This window comes from Asterias amurensis, chromosome 18, assembly GCF_032118995.1.
Source record: "Asterias amurensis chromosome 18, ASM3211899v1".
NCBI classification, from domain to species: Eukaryota; Metazoa; Echinodermata; class Asteroidea; order Forcipulatida; family Asteriidae; genus Asterias; species Asterias amurensis.
In genome coordinates, this window is record NC_092665.1 from 3,226,163 (window position 1) to 3,249,879 (window position 23,717).

The following is a 23,717-nucleotide window of genomic DNA, read 5'->3' on the forward strand; positions in this document are numbered from 1 at the left end:
CCAACGGCATTATAAACCTTACCACATGCATAGGATTTTAATAATGAATATCATTTTCAGTGTGATTTAGTTCTTTTAAATTGATGTGTTTTCCTTTGCACTGAGAGGGCCGCTCTCAGCACGTGACATTATTTTAATTACCATTTTGTCTTTAGGCAGTGGACACTATTGGTAGTTACTCAAAAAGATTATTAGCATAAAACCTTACATTGTGTCAAGTAATGGGGAGAGGTTGTGATAAACGGCTCCCTCTGAAGTGACATAAAGTTTTGGAGAAAGAAGTAAGTTTCCACAAATTTGATTTCGAGACCTCAGATTTAAAATTTGAACACCTATTATTACTAACGGTCGCTGCATCCCGAAGGTATAATGGTCATGATGGTCCCTAAAACAACATCCCTGAATAAATTAAAACAAAACATTAATACCACGTTACCAGTGCCAGCTGAGCTAGCAAGACCAGCATTTTTTTTTTTTTTTTTTTTTTTTTTTTGCTTACTGAGTTACTTATTCAGCATGTTCTAAATTTAAGAACACACCATTTAATTTGATACTTGAAAAAGGAACACCATGAGCCTGAAGGCAGCATTTCTATAAAAAAAATCCTTATAAAAGCCGTCGTATTTCAACATCATTTTCTTCAAACATCGTTCTCTTTAAACGTCTTCTTTTCATTGATACTGTCAATGGTAGATGACACCGAATTATAAAACTTGTTGAAAGATGGATAATAATTATTTTATTGACGACAAGCACATGACTAAACACCGCGGCCAGTTTTAATTAATTAAACAACAGAGGGCTCCCTTCAGGGGCACCGTAAACACGAACTACTTGTTAAAAAACTAAAAACAGTGAGTAATGCTTTGCGTATGTGTGTGCGTGTGTGGTTTTGCGTGTAAAATAACAGTTACCCGTACCACTGAAAGTGTGGATTATTGTCCTTGGTTTTTTGATGTACTTTCACTTTTCTAGGCGTTCAGTCTTTGAAGGAAAGAGTAGGTGAAATCCATCACAATGGCGGCAAAGGTTGGGATTGCAGAAAATGGTGTGGCCACTACTGACGTAAAAGGAAACGTTACAGAAAGTAAGAGAATCGGACTGTACTGTATTTTCAATTTCGAAACTTCTTTTACTCACCAAGTCAACAAATAAATTGATTAGAATGTCATAATATTTCTTATTCTAATCGAGTTGTATGTGTAGAACTCTGGACAGCAGACTAGCCCATCATGATCATACAAATAATGTCAATCAATAATGTCAATCAATAATACTAACTGTAACTCTGCTTCTTCAAGACTTGAATCAGGACAGGAGTTCCTCACTTTTTGGAGTTTGGACTCCTCGTTTGGGGTTTGGACTCCTCATTTAGGTGGTGGGGCGGGGCGGGGGGGGGGGGGGTGGGGGGGACTGTAAATATTATGATTTTAGTATTGTTCTAAAATGAAATTTGTGTCAATGTAAAGCTGAATGAATATAGGTAGTGTTTAAAAGTCATTGACATGCTAAACTAGTAAAGTTAAATAAATGCCTGAAATACCTGTGTAAATTCTATATTCTCATAAGTCATAAGTTTCTGTCACTCATGGCTTTGGCAGATTTCCCAGCTAGCATGGCGTCACCCACAGAGTTGTTGATAGCTTTAATCACAGCATTGGAACCTATTCTAACCAGTATCTAAGTCAAACAAGCTGTTTGATTTCCCAGTTTTCTAATATTTGCCAACCCACAGCACCGCTTTTACGCCAATCACCCCTATGTATTATTGTTTGTCCAAATTAAAATGGTCACGGTGACATCACAAACCACTTCTGTTGGCCAATAGGGTGTGAGCACAAACACTGTAATTTTAAGGACATGTGTTTTAAATTAAAAAAATCACACACAAGTGAGAATTTGCATTTTAGGGGTCATGAAACGATAAAGAAGAAACTAGAAAGCGCTGAAAACTCAATAAAATTCACATTTCATATAAGTATTTAAGAAAACCACAAAAACAAGAAGCTCCATTCCTTTAAATTATGATTGAAGATTTTGTTTTAAAAGAAAGGGTCACATTTCAACCCTATATGTAGCTCATCATAATGACTGATGTATGCACAACTGAAAACGTTTGGTAATTGTCAAAGACCAGTCTTCTCACTTGGTGTATCCCAACATAAGCATTAAATAACTAGCCTGTGAAAATTTGAGAGAAAATGATGAAAAAAAAACACCCTTGTTGAACGAATGTGTGTGCTTTCAGATAGGAATAAAAGACTTCTGGCTAGAAGTCTTTTATTATTTGAGTGAGAAATTACTCATTTCTCAAAATCAAAGCTATTTCAGAGGGAGCCGTTTCTCACATTGTTTTATACTTTCAACAGCTCTCCATTACTCGTTCAGTACGTTTTTATGATAACATTTGTTTTGAGTAATTACCAAACTTGTACCTTCCCAAGTTCCCTTTAATAGGCTAAAGCATATTTAAATATGCTAAGCGGTGTTGGAGAAATTTAGTAAAAAAGACTTGACTTTTGACTGCACAATTTTCCAATATGAGATGTACCAATGTAGGCTATTACATGTACAGTGCTATACATGTATTATACATCATGTTCATATCCTTTTTGGATGGATTGCACACTAATGTGTGTGATAACCTACATATGTACATGTAGTAGATGTCATGTGTACCGTATGGTCTGAATTGATTTTATCGATTGTCAGTGAACAGCCCGAATGTGTGAGTATAAAATAATATTCTGTGTTGTTGCACCCACACACAAGTGGGTGCATAATTGTGTTGTATAGAAAATTACGTTCACCAAACAATTTTTCTGTTCATCAACCTACATTATTAACTCAAAATTAAACCATGATGTAATGCTGTGCTATGTTGACAGTGACTAAAGCTTTGAAGGCTACCCACATATTGTGTAAATCCCCCACAGTAGAACTACAATCAACAAGGATGTTATTCGTGAAGGTTTTTGTCTCTGTACCAAGGTCGAATTAAACTAGCACACTGTGACAATGATGTAAACAGGGGCTGTTCAGTCACATGATAGTATGGTTGTTGTTGAATAGGGCCAAGGAAACACAGGAAAGTCCCTGGAGTATTAAAAGCAGTGGACACTATTGGTAATTGTCAAAGACTAGCCTTCACAGTTGGTGTATCTCAACATGCATAAAATAACACACCTGTGGAAATTTGAGCTCAATCGGTCATCGGACTTGCGAGATAATAATGAAAGAAAAAACACCCTTGTCACACGAAGTTGTGTGCGTTTAGATGGTTGATTTCGAGACCTCAAGTTCTAAATCTGAGGTCTCAAAATCAAATTTGTGGAAAATTACTTCATTCTCGAAAACTATGGCACTTCAGAGGGAGCCGTTTCTCACAATGTTTCATACCACCAACCTCTCCCCATTACTTGTCACCAAGAAAAGTTTTATGCTAATAATTATTCTGAGTAACTACCAATAGTGTCCACTGCCTTTAAAGTCGGTGACCAATTTTTTCTTGTGCAGCATAGAAAAAATAAAACACACCTACCTGTAGTATTCACGTAGTATACCATAGTCCACTTTCATTTTTATGTAACAGGAATGCCCAAAAAAAATTCTTTATCAGTAATGATGTTACAAAACAAATAAGCACAAAGCGGGAATGAGATTCTGGACTTCAGAATCTACATTGTATTCTTTATATTATAAGCAGAACTTCTTCATAAATAGCAGTGTTCTTTGTTAAACGAGGGTTGCGTCCTCAGTTGTTAAAATCTGCCACTTAACAGTCCAGACAACATGCTCTGCAAAACTGTGATATTGTTCTTGTCCATTTTCCACTTAGATACTTTACAAAAAAAATCGAAAACGAGTGGGAAGTCTGGAATACAAATATTTTCTGGTATTTTTTAGAAACTAACAAGAAAAGTGCCCTCTGGTTACAAAAAATGCAGTTACAGGTACCTCCACCACAATCCAGTCTAGTTTGTGGAGTTAAAGGAACATTGTTGCCTTGGATCGGACGAGTTGGTCTATAAAAAGCGTTTGAAACCGTTTGTTATGATGAAAGATGTTTTAAAAGTAGAATAATGATCCACACAAGTGTCACTCGAAATTGCACGGTTTTCCTTATATGTCGCGAACTAACACTGTCGGCCATTTACAGGAGTCAAAAATTTGACTCCCATAAATGGCCGATCGTGTTAGTCGACGAGGTAAAAGGAAAACCACGCAATTTCGAGTGATACTTGTGTGGATCATTATATTCTACTTTTAAAATGTCTTTCTAATCATATGTATTTTATAACAAACGGTTTCAAACGCTTTTCAAAGACCAACTGGACCTATGCAAGGCTCCTTTAAGTGTTCCTTTAAGTGAAGTTAAGTGGTCTTGAACAGCTAGACTTCAATTGGTACCAATGAGTACATGTATTGTTTATCTCTTTTGACTAGTGTTTGGTTTTGAAAAGAACTGGTTGACTACTCAACGTTTCGCTCAGTATGCTCTGGGGTGGATTTCACAAAGGGTTAGGACTAGTCTTATCCCATGTTAGGACCAGTTACTCATCCTAACTTAGGACTATCCATGCAATTTGTATATCTCCTAGGACTAGTCCTAAGTTAGGGTCCTAACTCTTTGTGAAATCGACCATCATCTTCAGGAGGATGCTATACATTACAGTTTGTACCTGTACACTGTGTTTGTTGATTGCTTGTACATTATGTAGTGATCTTGCTTAATACACTTGAACTGCGTACATATTATTCTGTAATTTGTTTGTACTTTTATTGTGCATCATGTTTGTTTTGAATAAAAGAACTGAAACCAAAACTACGTCTAGGTGTATGTAAACTAACTACAGGAAAACGTTGACATTATTTTTATTTTATTGTTGAAGGATTGATACAATACAGCACCAATCTAAAATTTCTATTGGTTTGTTTTGAGGAGTTTGGGCAGTAGGGATCATAATATCGTTGGGTCACTTGGGGGATTGAGGCAGTACTACAGTAGGGATTATACGCACACATAAACTCACTTTGAATAATTTTGGAAGAATTTGAGCAGTTTGTTTTGAAGGATTGAGTAAATTGTTAACAATCTATTTGTGCCATTCTTTTTTCTCCACTTATTTTCATGTACAGTCAAGAAAGAATGGAGCGTTATCGAAGATGGCGCCCTCGCTCATCGACTTCAAGAAGAAGAAAGTAAGTACAACAAACCGTTTTTGTTGTTATCCTACAATAAATTTGTTGTTCTCGGAGTTTAAAATTCACCATGTAAAAAAGAAAACATTCCCACACATAATACACCATAAGGGCGTTTCAGGTTAGCTTTACGTGTGGATTGGGTTTTCAGTCCCTGCCTGACTGAGTGGGTTTTTCCATATTGGGGGTTTTCCACCCACATCTAAAAGTAAAAATGGCATTTCCCTCTTTCTTCGTTCATGAGTCACTGCACTAGTTACATGTTAGGGTCCCGTGGTTTCAGTTTTATGCAAAGGTACAAAGGTACGGATGCGTGTATATATTGTACTCTAGTGTATGCAGCCAGGCTTTATAATTTTCTTATGCAACCATGGCATACTTGGTACACAGAAGTAAGGGCAACACTGTGTACGCGGGAAGTTTAAATTTCTACTGGAATATTTTGATGGGGGCATCAAGGCAACAACCAAGGAGTAAGCTATTTTCTTCTTAGGCCGAGCAAAAAAAACCCAACATGTTTAGCGTCCCCGCCCGCTTCCTTTTTATAGGGCGCCTCCTTTTTTTTCTTCTTTTTTTCTTGTTCTGATGCACATTCTTTTTTTTCTTTTTTTTTTTCTTTTTTTTTTTTCTTTTTTGTGTAATGAAAAAAGGGTTGTTTTAAACAATCTCAGCTAAAACAGTCTGAATGTCTTGTCTGAATGTCTTGTCCAAAATGTTTCATAAATGTATTGTGTGTTTGAGCAGTAGAAAAAAACCAATGGATATTTGACATTTTGCAAAGTAGGGCGGCCATCTTGGAAAAAAAAAAAAAAAAAAAAAAAAAAACCTCCTTCCTTTTTCTGAGAAACCCGGACGGTATGTTTCTTTGTTTACTGGGCCTTATATGCCCACATGAAATGTCAGGCCTTTGTCCACCATGTTCAATATAAAAAGTTTTTATAAAAACTGTCTAATACCACAACATTGGATTCCATTGAAAAAAATAATCCCACACCCAAGTAAAGTGAATAACTGAGTTCAGAATGGTTCAGACTACAGTGGAAAACTCCTGCTTCATTGCATGGGATTGTTCAAAACCCACCACGCGCTGAAAGAAGGGTATTGTAATTATGCACTGGCTCGCAGTTTGATTTAGGTGTCTGCTGCGTGTCACGCTTCGCTGAACAACTATTATCGGAATACAATCACTGGGGTTAAAGTTGGACACGGGACAGCGATTTTTTAGATCGTGTTGAGTACGTAAAAACTCCATTGCACATGTTGTAATAACTTTTGGTAGTGTTGTATACTGCTTTGGAACCTACAAGTGGATATGAAAGTTAACTAACTTACAGGTATGTGTTAGTTATGGTGGCATGCTGATTAAAAAAAAATAATGGTGATTTCTGATTAAAAAATTGAGCTGTGGTGAAACAAACTTTTCAATATTGAATTGAAACTCATTTTCTTTTTAGATACCAACATGACCCTATTCACGTCATGGCAAAATGTATGGGTCAGGTTGTAAAATATTTGTAGATTTTGTAGAATGCCTTTTCCTCCACATGCTTCATCATCACCCTTAAAAGGTATATTTATGTACTTTTTCAAACTTTTACAAATTTACCCAGTCAGTTTCCCTTGTGGTTTATATTGATATCTGAAACAAAAAGTCGCATCCCCTTAAGGTGATCCCCTAGCTGCCGCTTCCCAGGTTGTATCGTAATTTGGGTGTGATCCCTGGCTACACGGCAGTTAACAGTTGTATGGCTTCTGACTGGCACCCCCGAACAAAGATATTGACAAAATAGGGACACCGCCAATATAGGGCTAGATAGATAGCTCAGTTGGTAGAGCGCCGGCACGTTTATCTGGAGGTCGTTTGTTCGAATCCCACTCTAGTCAATTCTTTGTTCAACCCTAAAAATTATGTACTCTTTCCTAACAAAAAACACAATGTCCACAAATATACATTAAACTTACACAATTTGAAGATTATGATAGTAGAAAGCTTCCCTTGAAATTTTACTTACTGAGGTGCTGTAGTTTTGGAGAAATGAGTAAAAGTAATAACTTTCGTCTAAGTTTTCGCATGCAAAAACGTATTAACCAGTTATGCTATGGTTTCTGTATAATATCATAACTGGTTAAGGGGATTTTACATGCTAAAATAATTTTGGTCTCATGAGACCAAAACTATTTTGTGACTTGATTTACTCATTTCTCAAAAACTACACAACCTTAGTTAGTTATATTTGAAGGGAAGCTTTCCACTATCATTATCTTCAAACCCTGTAAGTTTAATGTAAATCTGTGGACATTTTGAAAAAGTACCCGAATCCTTTAACAGCCCATATCCTTCGGAATCCTATTTCATCTAAGCTGCATACCACCCAAACCCTTTTATTTCCTATTCTGCCCAAATAGTCTGGGGTCGATTTCTCAAAGATAGTCCCAGGGGTCGATTTCACAAAGAGTTAGGACTAGTCCTAGGAGATATACAAATTGCATGGATAGTCCTAAGTTAGGACGAGTAACTTGTCCTAACTCGAGATAAGACTAGTCCTAAATCTTTGTGAAATCCACCCCAGAACTCTTTAGGAGTAATTAAAAACTTAAGGCTAGTCCATCTACATCTTCCTGGGTTTCCTCAATAAATCCTTCTGGTACAGGTACAGTCTTCATTGTTGTAGGATGAGTAACTCCTCCTAACTCGAGACAAAACTAGTCTTAACCCTTTGTGAAATCCACCCAAAATGGCCCAAATCCTTCTGGGTTCGCTTTTACTGTAATTTTCCTGAAAGCCCAATTCCTTCACTTCAACAAAAAAAGAACACTGTAGGTAGTATAGTAAAAAGCAAGACAGGTTCTCAAAAGAACATGGCTACCTGGCAAGTAAATACACTCATGGTGTTACTGCAAACCTTTAATACTTTGCAATCCAATGCCTCAAATCCCACAAACAATGAAGGAGTTGGCCTTTTTAGTGTCAGTGTTAGTCTTTTCTCAAGTCTGTTCTTTTTCTCCCACAGATGTCAACCATTACTCCGGTAACATCAGCAGACGTCGTACAGTCAGATCGGATATCAAGACAGCGAAATCAGCGGCTGATGAAGAAGCTATCAATGCTTTTAAAGAGGAGCATGAGATTGTTGAGCAGAACAGAAAAATGTAAGAAAACAAACAGTTGATGTCATTTTGATAAAAGCATGGCGCATGGCAAATCTGTGTATCACCATCTGCCCTTATTTTTTAAGTGGAGTTTGTATTATCTAATGATTGAACACAGTAGTTGATGTTTCATTAAAAAGGTATGTATTGCATGAATAGTCAATAGCACCGTCTACATGTTTTATTTTACATGTCCACTATTGGACAAAATACACAATTTGTACACAGTTCTTTTAAGTTTACCATTATGCACACATAGTTGATGCTTTATCTCAAGGTGTAGGGTGCATTACAATAATATCTATCACCATCTACATGATTGTATTTATTTTAAGCCTGCATGAAGGTCACTTTAAGTTTCCATACATTTGTAACATGCACTTTTAGTAAACCCATTTTTAAGCTGCGTTCGATTTGACGAAACATGCTGCTGCAGTTTTTGCTAAGCGTGTAACTAACGTGGTGATCATTCGCATCCGTTAATGCGAGTTTAATTTGAATAACGTCTAGTACAATTCCTCAGACTATAAAGAGTGGTTCGAGACAAGCTTTTGTATAGCAACCCCCAGATGAGCAAACCCTGGTACCATTTAGCCATTCACTTTCATTCAGAAGCGTGTATGGGTGTCTGCCGACGCTTGCCCTGAATCATGTGATATTGCAACTATCACGATGCCTGTTTGTTTCATTTTTGAAATGGCAAAGGCACCGAGGCATTTTCTCCTTGGTAACGACTAAGGGGCACCCTATGAGGCAAACTGTGAATTTCTACTGGGGCGATTTCAAGGGCACCAGGGCAATGACTCAGAGGCATGGAGGCAGTCGCCTCAAATGCCTCCGTGAAGTATCAGGGCTGCCATGATTTCAATAGGCTGAAACTTAATGGGAGACTTTGGAACGCTAGGTGGCAGCAGACTTACCGGGTAAATTACCATTGTTTACATAGTTCTGAGTATGCGCACTTTACCAAGAACAATGGATTTTACCTGGTAAGTCTGCTGCCACCAAGCGTCCCAAAAGTCTCCTATTGAAGTGGGAACTTGTGACGAAGTCATTGTACCAGACATTATTAAAATCTAACTCTCAAAAAGGATATTCTGTCGCAGCCTTATATCCACTTGGCATATCCTTGATCCCTTACACAAGACCCCCTGACCCCTCATTTGCATGACTCCACCCATTCTCATCCTCCCTTTTCACCCACTAGAGAGTTGGAAGACGAGGAGGCGGCCAAGAAACTCCTCCAAGAAATGATGGAGGAAGAGAAACGAAAGATGCGGGAGCTCCGACAAAAAGAAAAGTATAAGTCCGCACATCTTTGGTGTGGTTCCCTATATTCACCAACAGTCATTGACTGCGGTTTCTCATTATATTGAAAGGTGGCCAGACTAATTTTGCTTCCAGCCTCACGTTGGATTCAGTGATTTTGATAGAGTCAAAAAAAGAGTAAAACAAAGATGGTAGCTCATCAAATAGTTAATATCAGCTGACTAAAGAATGTCATAAAGTAATTTTCCGGTTTTGAGCCATGAGCATCTTGTGTGATGGCTACCAGCGCATTATAAATATTTATATTATTTATTATTAATTTTATAATTCTTGCCAAATGGCCAGGCACGTTGTGGCTCCCTAAGCGGATAAGAGCACCAGACTCAAGCTCTTGTGTTCCTGATCAGCAGAGTGTGGGTTTGAGTCCCGGTCTTGACAATAATTGCTCCATCCTTCAGATGGGACGTAAAGCTTATGTCCTTGAGCAAGATACTTTGTCATGGATTCTTGTCTTTGCTTTGTCCTTTGTCTTAAGTAGTTTGGGTAACTTCCTGTGAGGTGCCCAAAAGTGTCTTAAGAAGTGGAAGCTTTGACCTTGTTTGACGTTTAACTCATCTAACCTTTGACCTTTCAGTGAGGAGGCGGATCGGGAGGCAGCCAAACAGCTCTACTTGAAGATGATGGCAGATGAGAAGAAGAAGACACAGAAGCAGAAAAGCTTTGAAGAAACCGATGCTGTAAATATATTTTACTTGGTTTTCATTTTGCAAATTTACTTGTTATGTCTATTGCAACCTAGAGAAAGTTTGAGTGTGTTGACTATTTGACTTGAACCCAGGCTGGTCGACCATTGGTTGACTACTGGTTGACTACTGTTTCTTCACTGGTCCCAACAGCATGTTCATTTCTTACATGTGTAACGCACAGAGGTGAACCAGTGACACTATAGCAAAAAGGCAGAAGGTTGACTAGACTTCCGAATGAGTCGTTCGGGTGAGTGCGTCACAGCGCATGTACATTGGTGGTCAGTAATGTATACAGGTTCGACAAAATGTGTCCACTTGAACTTGCTCCCAGTGTTTCGACCTGCTCATTGTGGTGAATAGACCAATCCATTAAGCTCCGCCCCATTGCATATTGACCAATCACAACGCAACGAAAGTCCGACAAATAAGGTTCGACATGCGTGCGTGTATACTTGGCGCGCGCGGCAGAGTTGTGCAGAAAGGCATTGGAGAGGCTCACGTGTTCTTGCTCACACGTGCGTCGTAGGCAGAGCCTAATGGATTGGTCAATTGTGGCACTACATGTAGGTAACACAATCACTGAACAGCGCAATTTGGATTCGAACTCACAGTCAGACAACTGAGTAACCCTATTAGTTTTTTGTTCTCGCAGGAGCTTGCGATGCGTCTCCACGCTCACGAGGAGAAGAAACGACAGATACTGAGTAAACGACAACAATCTATCGAGTATGAAGAGGAGGATGAGAGGTTGGCACGGCAACTCGCTAAGGAAGAGCAGATGAGATATAAGAGTACTCCTCAGTCGCCGCATGGCATTCTAGAAGATGATGATAGTAAGTCTACTCATTACTCACTGACTACTCACACTCATTTCTCACTCACTAATCACTACTGATCTACTCAAACTGAGGAGTCAAACAAGAGCCTGGGCTTGATTGATTTCAGTCACCTCATGGCATTCAAGAAGATGATGATAGTAAGTCTACTCATTACTCACTGACTACTCACACTCGTTCCAACTCACAACTCATCTACTCACTACTCATCTACTCAAACTGAGTAGTCTAATACGAGCCTGGGCTTGATTTCAGTCACCTCATGGCATTCAAGAAGGTGATGATAGTAAGTGTATTCATTACCCACTGACTACTCACACTTGTTTCTCACTAACACTCACTACTTACACTATGAGTAGTCTAACAACAGAGGCTTGGCTCAATTTTAGCCACCTCCAGCAATTGAAGATGATGATGACAGAAGTGAACTCACTTACTTCTGCTTCAATTAATAACCAAAGTTGAACCTTCTTCTCCTGACTTTTTAACTTGAAAATAAGCTTTCTTAACTAACTATCAAAGCCCTAACGGGTCGAAATTAAGTGTATTGTCATGGTAGTCAGCAGGGCTAGTAACCAATAATTTTTAGTAGCCCTGATGAGATTTTGGTAGCCCGAAAGACACGTTATGTCTCGCGTCACGGCTCAAACTTTACAATACACCATAGCACAGTTCTTTGTTATTTGTAATGATGATTTTTGCTTTGTTTTTCCACTAGCCCGTCGGGCTATCAAACTGGAAAAATCAGTAGCCCGGCTGTAAATCTGGTAGTCCCGGGCTAGCGGGCTAGTGGCAATTTCGACCCCTGCCTAATAACCCAAACCCTTAAAAAGTCCAGCTGCATGATTTGTTTCGTTCTTGTTAACGCGAGGACTTCAGCGGTAAAGTTTCATTTTGGGGCAAGGCTCAATTTCAAAGAGCTGCTAAAGAAAAGAAAAAAAAAACATTCATTACACTGTTATGCGCACCAGAATAAGGTTACCAGCCAAATTACAGTATCATGTTGTATTTATGCAACTGGTATCCTGCTTATTTTTTGCTTAGAAATTTTCAGCATGGAACTCTGGTTAAGCAGCTCTCTGAGATAAGGCCCAGGTTTTAAAAAAACCAATAATGTTTGCTAATCTGAATCTGTTTCCTTTCATACTGGAGTTTTATAAAATGTTGCTTGTGGATTTAGAATCTTGTGCTCCAATAACTTGAAACTAAATATACTTCTATTTTTTATTCTAACTCACTAACCACCATGCTCTCTTTCCACATTGCTGCCGCGGAACTCTCTCTTCTTGCTGTGTTTAACACTTCGCTAACGATAACAGAGTATCGTCATAGAAACAGGCATAAACAAGATTCACATCATAGAGACCAGCACAGACAAAAAGGTACGATCAGAAAACCAGTTTGGGTCCCCCCCCTTCCCAGTGTTTCTTCAATGTGAGACGTGTGGCCACTTAAGTAGAATTTTGTGGTAGAGGGGCTGGCTAGAAATCAAAATCTGTTTTTAAATAGATTTTAGCACTGTACTTCAAATTGGAATATTGTGGCCACTTTAGAAGAAACGCATGTTACAGGGGCTGACAAGAAGTCAACAACTTTGTTTCCATATTGTTTTTATTTTGATTTTGGCACTTTACCTTTCAATGGAGTAGTGGCCACTTTAGAAGAAATATTTGTTTCAGGAACTAGAAACAAAATTCTTGTTTTATTTAGACTATAGTTTTATATCTTGAATGGGATGCATGGCTCCTCAAGAAGAAATTATTGTTACTGGGGCTGCTTTCGTCTTTTCTTCAGATTATATGGTTCCAGACGTCAAGGGGTTAAAGGTTACAGACAGCCAGGAGGCGCCTTCTCGAGGAGGGAAACACCAACCAAACCGAGCGTCACGCTCGTCGGCTCACAGCCAGCAAGGGTTCTCAAGTATTGCTCACGACGACAGTGACGAGGAGACGGATATCATCGCCAAGATCCAAGATGATGAGGTTTGAAAACACTTTGAAACTCATACACTTTTATAATTAGTCTTCTGGACTACGTGATTTGAATAACAACTATAGAGGGCACTGTTCATTGAGATCACCACAGTTAGACCTAGACTGGTACCCTGACTTTATCCACAAGGGTAAAGACAGGTATTTGCTTTTCAGAACCAGTGATTTAATTGGATACAATGATGTCATTGGATAAATGTACGTGACGTAAGCTTTCCATATCTGTGTTTTGATTGGTCCGAGTTGACGTTTGGCAGCTGCACTTTCGGTTATGCATGTAGGTGAAAGGTGAAGATTGACGGGGATTGACCTAGGCCACTCTCTGGCATTATTCACGAGCCTCGAAATGTGATGTCAGATGTTCAGGCTACAGCTGATGCTCTTGAATAGTTTCATCCCAAATATTTGAAGGGCAAGATTGCTATGAATTTTTTCTTTGACAGGTTTCCAAAAAGCATTGCCTAGATCTGTGTATTTTATCTGTTTTTGTTTTATTTACTTATTTGGAGAATTGTTGTTTATGAAATTAATGATTTTCTGTTATTGCCTAACACTGCTGCTCAGCGATCCGTTCAACCTAGATTGAATAAACAACAACAACAGAAGGTATAATTGGGGTTCACAGGTTGGCTTTGAGGTTATTTTCCCTGCTGTTGGCCTCTGTAGACCCCGGTACTTATCCCACCTCAGACCAGACCTTGCATGTGGACTGGTCTTTTCCCATTGATTTCAGGTTTTTCTGGTGGCAACAGGCAGTAGCTTTTTGTGAATATTCCTACCTCTATTCCCGTCCCTATTTTCAATTTGTGGTAAAAAAATAAATCAGCGTAGCTTAAAAAGTTGCTGGAGTTCCTGTAGTGTTGGGTGATACACTGCATTCATTCTTCTCCAAACATCTACATCCGCCAAAGATTACTAGTTCTAAAAGATATTTTTGGCTTTAGCAGTCTCTTGAAAGTGTCTTTTTCTTGGTCAAGTCATTTCTTGCTACTTCTGTTTTAATAATGGTATTTTGCCCAATGCACTATTGAAAAACTTCCTATGATTGTGAATGCAGAGCAAAATCCGAAAGTCCATTTCATAGAGCTGCTTAAACAGCAAATATTTCTTTGTTCAGCAAAAAAAAGCAAAATACCAGTCACAGATGAATCATGTGGAATAGTATTTTTGCCGGTTCCCTCCTTCTGGTAATCAAAAATTGGTTGACGTTTACATTCAACTTATATTTGTGTTTGTGAATATTTTGTAGGAGCTCGCTCGAAGGTTGCAGAGAGAAGAAGTTCAAAGGTCAAGAGCTCCACCTCAGCTCTCAGATAAACAACGGCAGCAACTTATTCATGACCAGGTCAGTCAACTAAGCTTGGGCGATATCACGATATTATTGATTATCGCGATATCAATTTGGAAACGATTTCGATATCGGATGGATTTGGTTTTAATCGAAATATCGATAGTATCGTGATATATTGCGATATATCGCGATAATCGCGATATATCGCATTATCGATTTAATGTCACGATGTATTTGCTAGCTGATACATGTTGCACCCCATAGGTTTGGAGTAAATCCAGAAGAATAGGTCATTAGAACACCTCTCTTAAGCTATGACTGCCTCTTCTACAACTTTCACTTGGAGTTTGAAGACTGATGATGTCAAATTTAATTAATCGCGATTATATCGAATATAGCGATATATTGTCGGCGATATATCGTGTATAAAATAAATCGATATCGCCCAAGCTTACAGTCAACATCGAAAAATTATCCCAAACAAACAAAGATTCAAGCGTGTCATGGGCCATTATTGGCAACTAGTGTCGAATTCGCATTTGTTGATTGCTTAGTCGAGCCGTGACTCCCGTTGTATAACTACTCGATTAATCTTGCAGACAAGTCTACTACAAAGATAGTCGCAACTTCCTGCTTGGTGAACCTATCGTGCCATTCACGACTATTTTCAAAAACATGATTTACTTACGAAACACAATCAGACATCAGTGGCACAATTCTTCAATCCCTTCAGCACAATGCATCTTGGGAATTAAAAGGAGTGGCGACTAGAGTGTGGACGTCGCAACTATTTAAGAGGCGACTAGTTGAGTAGTAAATTTCAGTAGTCGTGTCGCCCAGGCTTAATTGATGGTGGCTGACAGCTATGGTTGTGTGATGCTAAAAGAGAAAAGGCTGTCGATCTAGTTTCCTCAAAAAGAAAACTGTTATTCCCAGTGTCCAAGATGTTAAAGCCAGTAGACACTATTGGTAAATGACAAAGACCAGTCTTCTCACTCAGTGTATTTAAACATATGCATAAAATAACAAATCTGTGACAATTTGAGCGCGATCGGTCGTCACAGTTGCGAGATAACTATGGAAATAAAATACACCCTTGTCCACGAAGTTGTGTGCTTTCAGATGCTTGATTTCGAGACCTCAATTTCTAAACTTGAGGTATCGAAATCAAATTCGTGGAAAATTACTTTTTTCTCCAAAACTATGTCACTTCAGAGGGAGCTGTTTCTCACAATGTTTTATCCATCAACCTCTCCTCATTACTCTTTACCAAGTAAGGTTTATGCCAATAATTATTTTGAGTAATTACCAATAGTGTCCACTGCCTTTAAACAAATGTTCTCTTTTCTTTGTATGTTTTTGTTCCGATGATAGAAAATTGCGATCAAGATGCAACATGAGGAGGTCATGTTTTCAAAGAAGAAAAATTACGACAATTACATGGGGAAGGTTCGAGATGAAATCGCTGACCCAGAGGTAAGATTTTCTGCTTAGTTTGTTGTGCAGGCATGGAATAGTCTTGCGTGTCGTGACCGAGCCGTCTACGTCACTGGACCCAATTTCTGGTGTTGTCAGCAGCAGAGTGTGTGTTTGTATCCCGGTGTGGCGGTTTCAGTCTTCCGCCGTGTTCAGTTTTCCGGCTGACGTAGTCGGACATATCATCACGTTGTTCCAACGGTTTTAGCTTTCCGTCGTGTTCAGTTTTCCGGGTGACCTGTCAGATACCGCCGCGAGTACATTGCGTTCTCTCAGCAGTGACCCCAAATTGTTTATATTACGATTCTTTTCTGTGTAGTCACTAATCTCTTGCCACACTCTTTACATGTATTCATGGGTACAACTTTAGGCAGGTCACACTCTACTTGCATATAAAACAACTCATACGATCCACGCGTTTGCCGCTTGTTGTACTCGACTCGTGGACGCCGCCATGACAGCTACTGGAGGGTAACGAACGACTCAATACTAAAAATGGACTACTTTCGCTGTGCGCAGGCATCGCATGACATAATGCTACCGTATTTGGTCATTTGGAAAACTGAACACAGCGGAAAGTTGAAACCGCCACACCGTTCATTGAGCAAGGCACTTTACCATAGTTGCTTCATTTAAAGTTGGGAAGGTTGTGCATTCTGCTCTACAGCCAGGCTCCTAGTGGATGATACCCATGCCTACTTCTTTATGGCCTGTGAAGGGGGTAACTTGTTTTAGCCCCAGGAGTAGGTGGCAATGGTGACAGATGATTTGGGTCTACATCCCAAACCAGTTCAGTGTAGCCCTCGGGTTGAAGTGGCCGTCCATGGCCTTGTGATGTTACACGATATCTCATAAAACAAATTATTTTAAATCTCTGGCAATTGCGAATGGCCAATACAATGTGTTTACTATTGTAATACGCATAAATTTTTGTAGTACACATTAAAGGGCAGTGGACACTATTGGTAATTACTCAAAATAATTATTAGCGTAAAACCTTTCGTGGTGACAAGTAATGGGGAGAGGTTGATGGTATAAAACATTGTGAGAAATGGCTTCTTCTGAAGTGCCATAGTTTTTGAGAAAGAAGTAATTTTCCACGAATTTGATTTCAAGACCTCAAGTTTAGAACTTGAGGTCTCGAAATCAACTATCTAAATGCACACATCTTCGTGTGACAAGGGGGTTTTTTCTTTCATTATTATCTCCCAAGTTCGATGACCGATTGAGCTCAAATTTTCACAGCTTTGTTATTTTATGCACATGTTGAGATACACCAACTGTGAAGGCTAGTCTTTGACAACTACCAATAGTGTCCACTGCCTTTAAATGTATCTATTGTACTTCCGCATTGTAAAATTTAACCCATTTATCTGTGAGCGAATCATTATTGTGTGGCATCTTCATTGCTGAGTATCTGTTGTGCCCCTTCTCTGTTTTTCAGCCCATGGTCCTCCTCAGTCGTCAGAACCAGGTAGCTGTACCCGTGGATGCCAAGTTCTCTGACAACGTACAGTTAACGGACTACGCAGCAGGAGTAAGTACCGACAGTGATGACCTAGGGCCATTCATCCATAGGGCCTGTAAAGCCACAGGGGCAATGACCTCCATTGCCCTGGTCTTGTCCATGGTGCCCTCTCAAAAGTCTCCCACATATATTATGCCGAGAATGATAGTCGTTGATCGTCGTTGATCGTCGTTGCTTGTTACTGTTGCCAGTCGCAGTGCCTTCTGTAAAATGAAAATGGCCTTGCCCCCTCAAAGATGAAATTCCAGCCATGCTATCATTGTTCAAGCTACGTATGTACCTTCACTTAAAGACCCCTTGCATATTTGCTCACACTGTCAATAAGTGCCCACACTAAGGCCCAAAAGAGCCATTAGTGAGGCCACACTATTGGGCGATAGCTGTTCTGTGTCCATAAAAACCGTGGATGAGACAGGGAGGCCTACCCAGCGCAGCTATAGATGGTCTGCCTACAGGTACACTATTGGGCGATAGCTGTTCGGTGTCCATAAAAACCGTGGATGAGACAGGGAGGCCTACCCAGCGCAGCTATAGATGGTCTGCCTACAGGTACACTATTGGGCGATAGCTGTTCTGTGTGCGTAGAAACCGTGGGCGTGACCACGGCGTCTGTGTAGCGTTTCGCATTGTCTAAGGGGTCTATGGGAATAATTCTTTTTGTCACCTCATATTTCTTCCAAAACATTGGACCCAAGTCTCAACACTTCTGGTGTTACAGGTCTTTTTATTCAGCCGCGCCACACATCTGGAACTCTCTACCACTTAATCTTAGAACTTGTCTTTGTACCACAAAATTCAAATGTCTTCTTAAAACATCTTACATCACTGTGTCTGTTTTCTTACGTTTTGTTTTTGGTTTTACTGCGCCTTGAATACCCAGCAGGGTGTGTGTATGCGCCTGTGAGGGCAGAGATGGTTCTTGTGATTGGTTTAGCCAAACAGCGCATTTATTGCGCACAGGTTGTATACTCCCCAGGGAGCTGAGATGGTTCAAGGAATGATTTAAAGCCCAGTGACCAGGGGTAACGAATGTCGGAGGCGCTTTGAGACACCCCTCGGGCGTGAAAAGCGCTATATAAAAACGGTATATTATTATTATTATTATTTGTACAAGTCTTGATTATTATTATTATTATTATTATTATTATTATTATTATTATTATTATTATTATTATTATTATTATTATTATTATTATTATTATTATTATTATTATTATTATTATTATTATTATTATTATTATTATTATTATTATTATTATTATTATTATTATTATTATTATTATTATTATTATTATTATTATTATTATTATTATTTTTATATAGGAAGGAGCACAACATAGGCGTACCAGTGCCAGCGGGCAACCGGGGAATATTGCAGCGAGTCTCGATCCGACGTTCAGAGGAGACGGGGGGAATGTTGTACTACTTAAGAAGACGTCGCTGACGGAGGAGCCAATAATGAGTAAGTTCAACGGCAGGACGAGAGGGAGGGGGTGTTGGGATCGAAGGGAGGAGGGGGATGTATTGGACGGCCATTTTAAGGTGAGAGCTACACTTAACCGATAAGGGCTACAAACCCAAATCAACTGTCACCAGGGACAACTTGCCATCTGTTCCTAGGACTGAAACAGGGTTACCCCAACACAGTCCGTAAGGATAAAGGCATGGTATCACCCACTAGGAGCCTGCAGCCGATTTCACGAACATTTACGCAACTGCGTAAGTCCACTTGCTCAAGGTTTATTGACCATAAACGTTGCGCAAGTGGACTTACGCAGATGCGTACAGTTAAGGAAATCAGCTGCTGGCTGGTAGAGAAGGCACCAAACTTTTTAGGAAGCAATTTTGGGTAAGCGCCTTGCTGAAGGAACTAAGTGTCATGATCGGTTGCTTTCATTTTCTTTCTTTGTACATTACAGATGCTGATGGTAGCTTCGCTCCGGTCCAAGGAACAAGACGTAAAGATTCCAAAGACAACAGCAAGAAAAGGAGCAGCTTCTTCTCAAAGCTTAAGAAAAAATGATAAGTGACTAGAGAAATTAATATAGCTCCTATAAATACATATATCTCTGCTATCACCCAAGTGACAAGAAAAATATATCTGCTGTTATCCAAAACGGTACACTGGTTTTGTAGGAATGGTTGTGACATAAAAGCTTCCCAAACTTGGCCAGCAAAACTTTGATCCAGCGTAAATGTTAAACACTGTGTACGATGGGTTTATTGAAACTAGAGGCTGGCGGTGAGAATTGCTTCACTGTAAAAAATAAATAAAAAAACACTAATGACCATGTACTTTCCCTTTATAAAGGACATTTTTATTATTCAGTTATATTTTGTAGATAAATTGACAATAATATTCTTATATTCTTTGCAATTTTTTATTAGATATTTGAAGCAATATTTAATGTAAAGATGTACTGACAAATATGTTAGTTTGCATTAGTTTGTCGCAGCATAGACAAGCTCTTCAACGCGGCAGGAATTTATATTTTCAAAATCTGCTCAGCAAAAAATTAGTAGGAAATCAAGGCCTGATTTCACAAAGCAATAAAATCCATCGCAAGACAAGACAAATTGTATTACCATAAGTGATTTGTATTGTGACATCACACTTTACGAAAAGCAACTACGATTGATTTGCAATTACGATCAATCTTAGCTCTTTGTGAAATCGACCCCAGAGTCGGTGCACGTCAAATTGCATTTTGGCTGTTAAGCTGTTTATGCGAAGCTTAAGCTAAGCAAGAATTCTCCATGCTTAGCAATCTTGTAAAAATGAAAGCATAACAGGTTCAACCTTTTTGGGGGTTAAATTTTCTACCACTTTGAACCCCTTTGTACTTGTCTCGTCTCAGTGCATAAACACTGTTCCTTCCTAAGCCCATTTAGCAGTAATTTTTTTTGCATTACTATAAACATTCTCCACTGCATTTTTTTAAACATTTACTGCCTTGGGTATAAGCATACCTAACAAACTCTATTCCATTGGAAAGATTACATAATTCTCTTTAATGTGTTATACATTTTGCTATGTTTCCTGTCTCGTACCACTAGTAACTTTAGTCTGATTTTCCAATTTTTTTGCCCTTAAAAAGTGTATTGCATCCTTGTACTTAATACGATGTTCCTATTTTTTTTTCCAAATGATGCATATTATAGAAAAAGCCGCAAACTTATTCATCTGAGGGGTTCTTGAGGTTTTTTTTGTTATGCAAGTTCGCCCCAAACAAGGCTATAATCACCACTCTTGGTAGGGGGTTTCAAGAAGAAAATTATTTAAAGTGGGGGAGCTGAAGGTAGGAATTGTTGTTCCTCTTTAACAGTCTAGATTGTAGGTTGGAGGGAAACATGCACCACGTAAGGAGTCCCAAAGAGATGCAGTACGTGGAATAAAGTTTGGCATTAAACACACTTGTGTGCTCTGCTGAGGGTCATGTAGTTTGGCAACAATGTTGAATAATCTTGCCGAATTCAAAAACTACTGTAGTAGTTATCATTTTATTTTTAATTAAGTTTTAATGGCTCGTTACTTTTCAGTTTTTGAGAGGTGGTAATTTTTTCTTGATAGACATATATTTTATTGAAGAAAGTTTATTTGTTTTCTGGGATGTTTTTGTTTTTTTGTTTTTTTTTGTAAAATTATTATTCAAAAATCTGTAATTTTATAAAGACTATTGAGTGAACTTTAGTAACAAACTGGTAACGGCCCCAAATTATAAAAATGTCATATATTTTTTGTCATATGGTTTGTGAGCCTGTCCTCTGAAACGGCGTTACTTAATTGTAAATAATAGGTTAAAAATATGTCCTGTGGTTTTAAAATAGTGTATTCCTTTTTTAAATACCTATACCGAAGCGCTTCCATTCGAAACTACAAGTAATTGATATGGTTTACCACACACGGTTAGACAAAGAAGCGTCTTGAAACAGTCAAGAAAGACTCAAGAGGGGAACATGTAAACTATTCACACAGGATAATCCATCTTCTCTTGAACGCTTGTAGATAATTACTGTTATTTTTTTTAGTCTAAGTGCAGTTTTGATGAACCACATTTTGTTTATAGGCTTTGCTTTGTGTTTGGTTTTAGGGTTTGTAATTTGTTTAATAGAGTCAGGGGGAAAACCAAATAGTTTGTACTGTAATACAGTCCTTTGATAGAGTTCTGGGTTTAATACCCCCCCCCCCCCTTCGATTTCACTAACACTTACAGGGGCTGTGTCATCATTATCAAAGCATGCCTGTGGTTGTGCATGGAATCATGAGCTCTCACAGAATGACTGCACATGCTCCCCCTATATCAAGTGTATGGAGAGCTCTGTGTTGTAACTGGTTGAGGGTTCAAAATTCCATGCACAGGGGTGGATTTCACAAAGAGTTAGGACTAGTCTTATCTCGAGTTCGGACCAGTTACTCGTCCTAACTTAGGACTATCCATGCAGTTTGTAGTATCTCCTCGGACATGTCCTAAGTAAGGACTAGTGTCCTAAGTTAGGACTAGTCCTAACTCTTTGTGAAATCGATCCAAGGGCTGCTTTGATCATGCTGACAGACACAGCACCTTTAAGATTGATATTTTGGTTGAATCGATGTATATTGTTGTGACATACAGTAACATGTTTGCCTAACAATTAAGGTAAAAACCTATTTTACAATTCATTTTTATCTCTTTGAAATTAAGCCCTGTTTTCATACCCCCCCCCCCTCCCCTCCCAACAATTGAGGGTTCAAATCATTGTTAGTATGATCCCATCATGTACCTTGTTAACAAAACAAATGGCTGCCCTTTCTGGTTTAATTACCAAAGCTGGTGTACATTTCTTGGTGCATGTCTTTATTATTGTGCCATTTGAATCTAAGTACATGTTTATGAAAATATTTGTACAATGTTAAAAACATTTTAATAGTTTGCTTCACCTACATTTTACTAACTTGTTGTATTCTTACACGTATTGAACTGCGAGACTGAAGAGTAATAAATTAAATATTTTCTATTAATATGCTTTCTCTTTGTTTGTTGTTTGTTGAAGGAACAAATTATAATTCCCACACAAGAGTCCCACCTTAGTCCCAAAGTTTAAAGGGGCACACTCTTCTGACAGTAAGAATGTAGCCATGTACAAAGCAGTATGCAATTTTCCAGAATTTGTTCCTTTAAGCATGGAGGTAGAATTAGATGGGCGAAGTATACCTTTGGTTTTTGGAACCGTTTGATTATTTTATTCTGTTTATACATTTTTGAATAATTACCCATTTTACGAATAAGCTATGATTTATGTTTTATAAAATAATTAAAAACTCTTAAAAGTGTTGTTTCCGTCATCGGATCCCGTCAAGAATTACTAAAAATTAACTTGGTGATATGCAATAGCGCCCTCTTGTGACTAGTTTTCTTGGTTTTTTTCATGGGCTTGCGTTTAAAGGAACACGTTGCCTTGAATCGGTCGAGTTGGTCTTTGAAAAGCGTTTGAAATCGTTTGTTATGAAATGCATATGGGTAGAAAGATGTTGTAAAAGTAGAATACAATGATCCACACAAACATGCCTCGAAATTGCGTGGTTTTCCTTTTACCTCGTCGACTAACACGCCGGCCATTTATGGGGGTCAAAATTTTGACTCCCATAAATGGCCGACCATGTTAGTTCGCACAGTAGAAGGAAAACCAAGCAATTTTGAGGCAAACTTGTGTGGATCATTGTATTCTACTTTTAAAACATCTTTCCAACCATATGCATTGTATAAAAAACGGTTACAAACGCTTTTGTTTTGACCAACTCGTCCGATCCAAGGCAACGTGTTCCTTTAATTCTTGCATGCGGTTCTTACTACGTATTTTTCTATTGTCGAATTATATTTTTTATTTTAAAGAAAGGCGCTATCCGTGACAATAATATAAAAGGTTTGATGATTGTTGGTATTTGTTTGTTTGTTTGTAGGGGGTTCAAAGTTGCAAAAATGCCACAACCTGCCACCCCCCCCCCCCCCCCCAAAAAAAAAAAAAAAAAATCGATGTAATCAAAACGAGACTGAAAGAGAACATGTCGTCCACGGTCATATATTATAAATTAAACTATGTTGCCGTCAATACACGAAGCGCACGGTGCTTGCTCCTCCGGGAGTTAGGGCCTATTGCTGTCATGCCCGCTGTAGTGTTCATGAGCAGTCATGCAGAGCTCTTCCTCTCGGTCCAAAACCCATTAAAAGAGGGAGGGAAAAAAGGGAATAA

General features: G+C 38.8%; 1 protein-coding gene across 3 annotated transcripts; it reads left to right on the top strand.

Moving 5' to 3' along the window:
• The first annotated feature begins 845 nt into the window (after positions 1-845).
• LOC139950323 (uncharacterized) lies at positions 846-22,488 on the top strand. 3 transcript variants are annotated; one of them, XM_071948935.1, is made up of 13 exons: positions 846-1,087; positions 5,140-5,202; positions 8,214-8,352; positions 9,560-9,652; positions 10,256-10,358; positions 11,020-11,200; positions 12,523-12,585; positions 12,998-13,185; positions 14,444-14,539; positions 15,860-15,961; positions 17,406-17,498; positions 18,813-18,951; positions 19,409-22,488. In XM_071948935.1, the coding sequence occupies exons 1-13, from the start codon at positions 1,018-1,020 to the stop codon at positions 19,510-19,512; spliced, it is 1,434 nt and encodes a 477-aa protein (XP_071805036.1). In that variant the 5' UTR covers positions 846-1,017; the 3' UTR covers positions 19,513-22,488. The 3 variants fall into 3 exon arrangements, with proteins under 3 accessions (XP_071805036.1, XP_071805037.1, XP_071805038.1); XM_071948936.1 differs by lacking the exon at positions 12,523-12,585; XM_071948937.1 differs by lacking the exon at positions 9,560-9,652.
• The last annotated feature ends 1,229 nt before the right edge of the window (positions 22,489-23,717 follow it).

What these genes read in the sequence shown, in the direction of transcription:
- LOC139950323 (XM_071948935.1), top strand. Translation starts at nt 1,018, where the DNA reads ATGGCGGCAAAGGTTGGGATTGCAGAAAATGGTGTGGCCACTACTGAC. An exon ending in TCGACTTCAAGAAGAAGAAA is followed by an intron (nt 5,203 to 8,213) that starts GTAAGTACAACA and finishes TTTCTCCCACAG; the next exon opens with ATGTCAACCATTACTCCGGT. An exon ending in CCAAGATCCAAGATGATGAG is followed by an intron (nt 13,186 to 14,443) that starts GTTTGAAAACAC and finishes AATATTTTGTAG; the next exon opens with GAGCTCGCTCGAAGGTTGCA.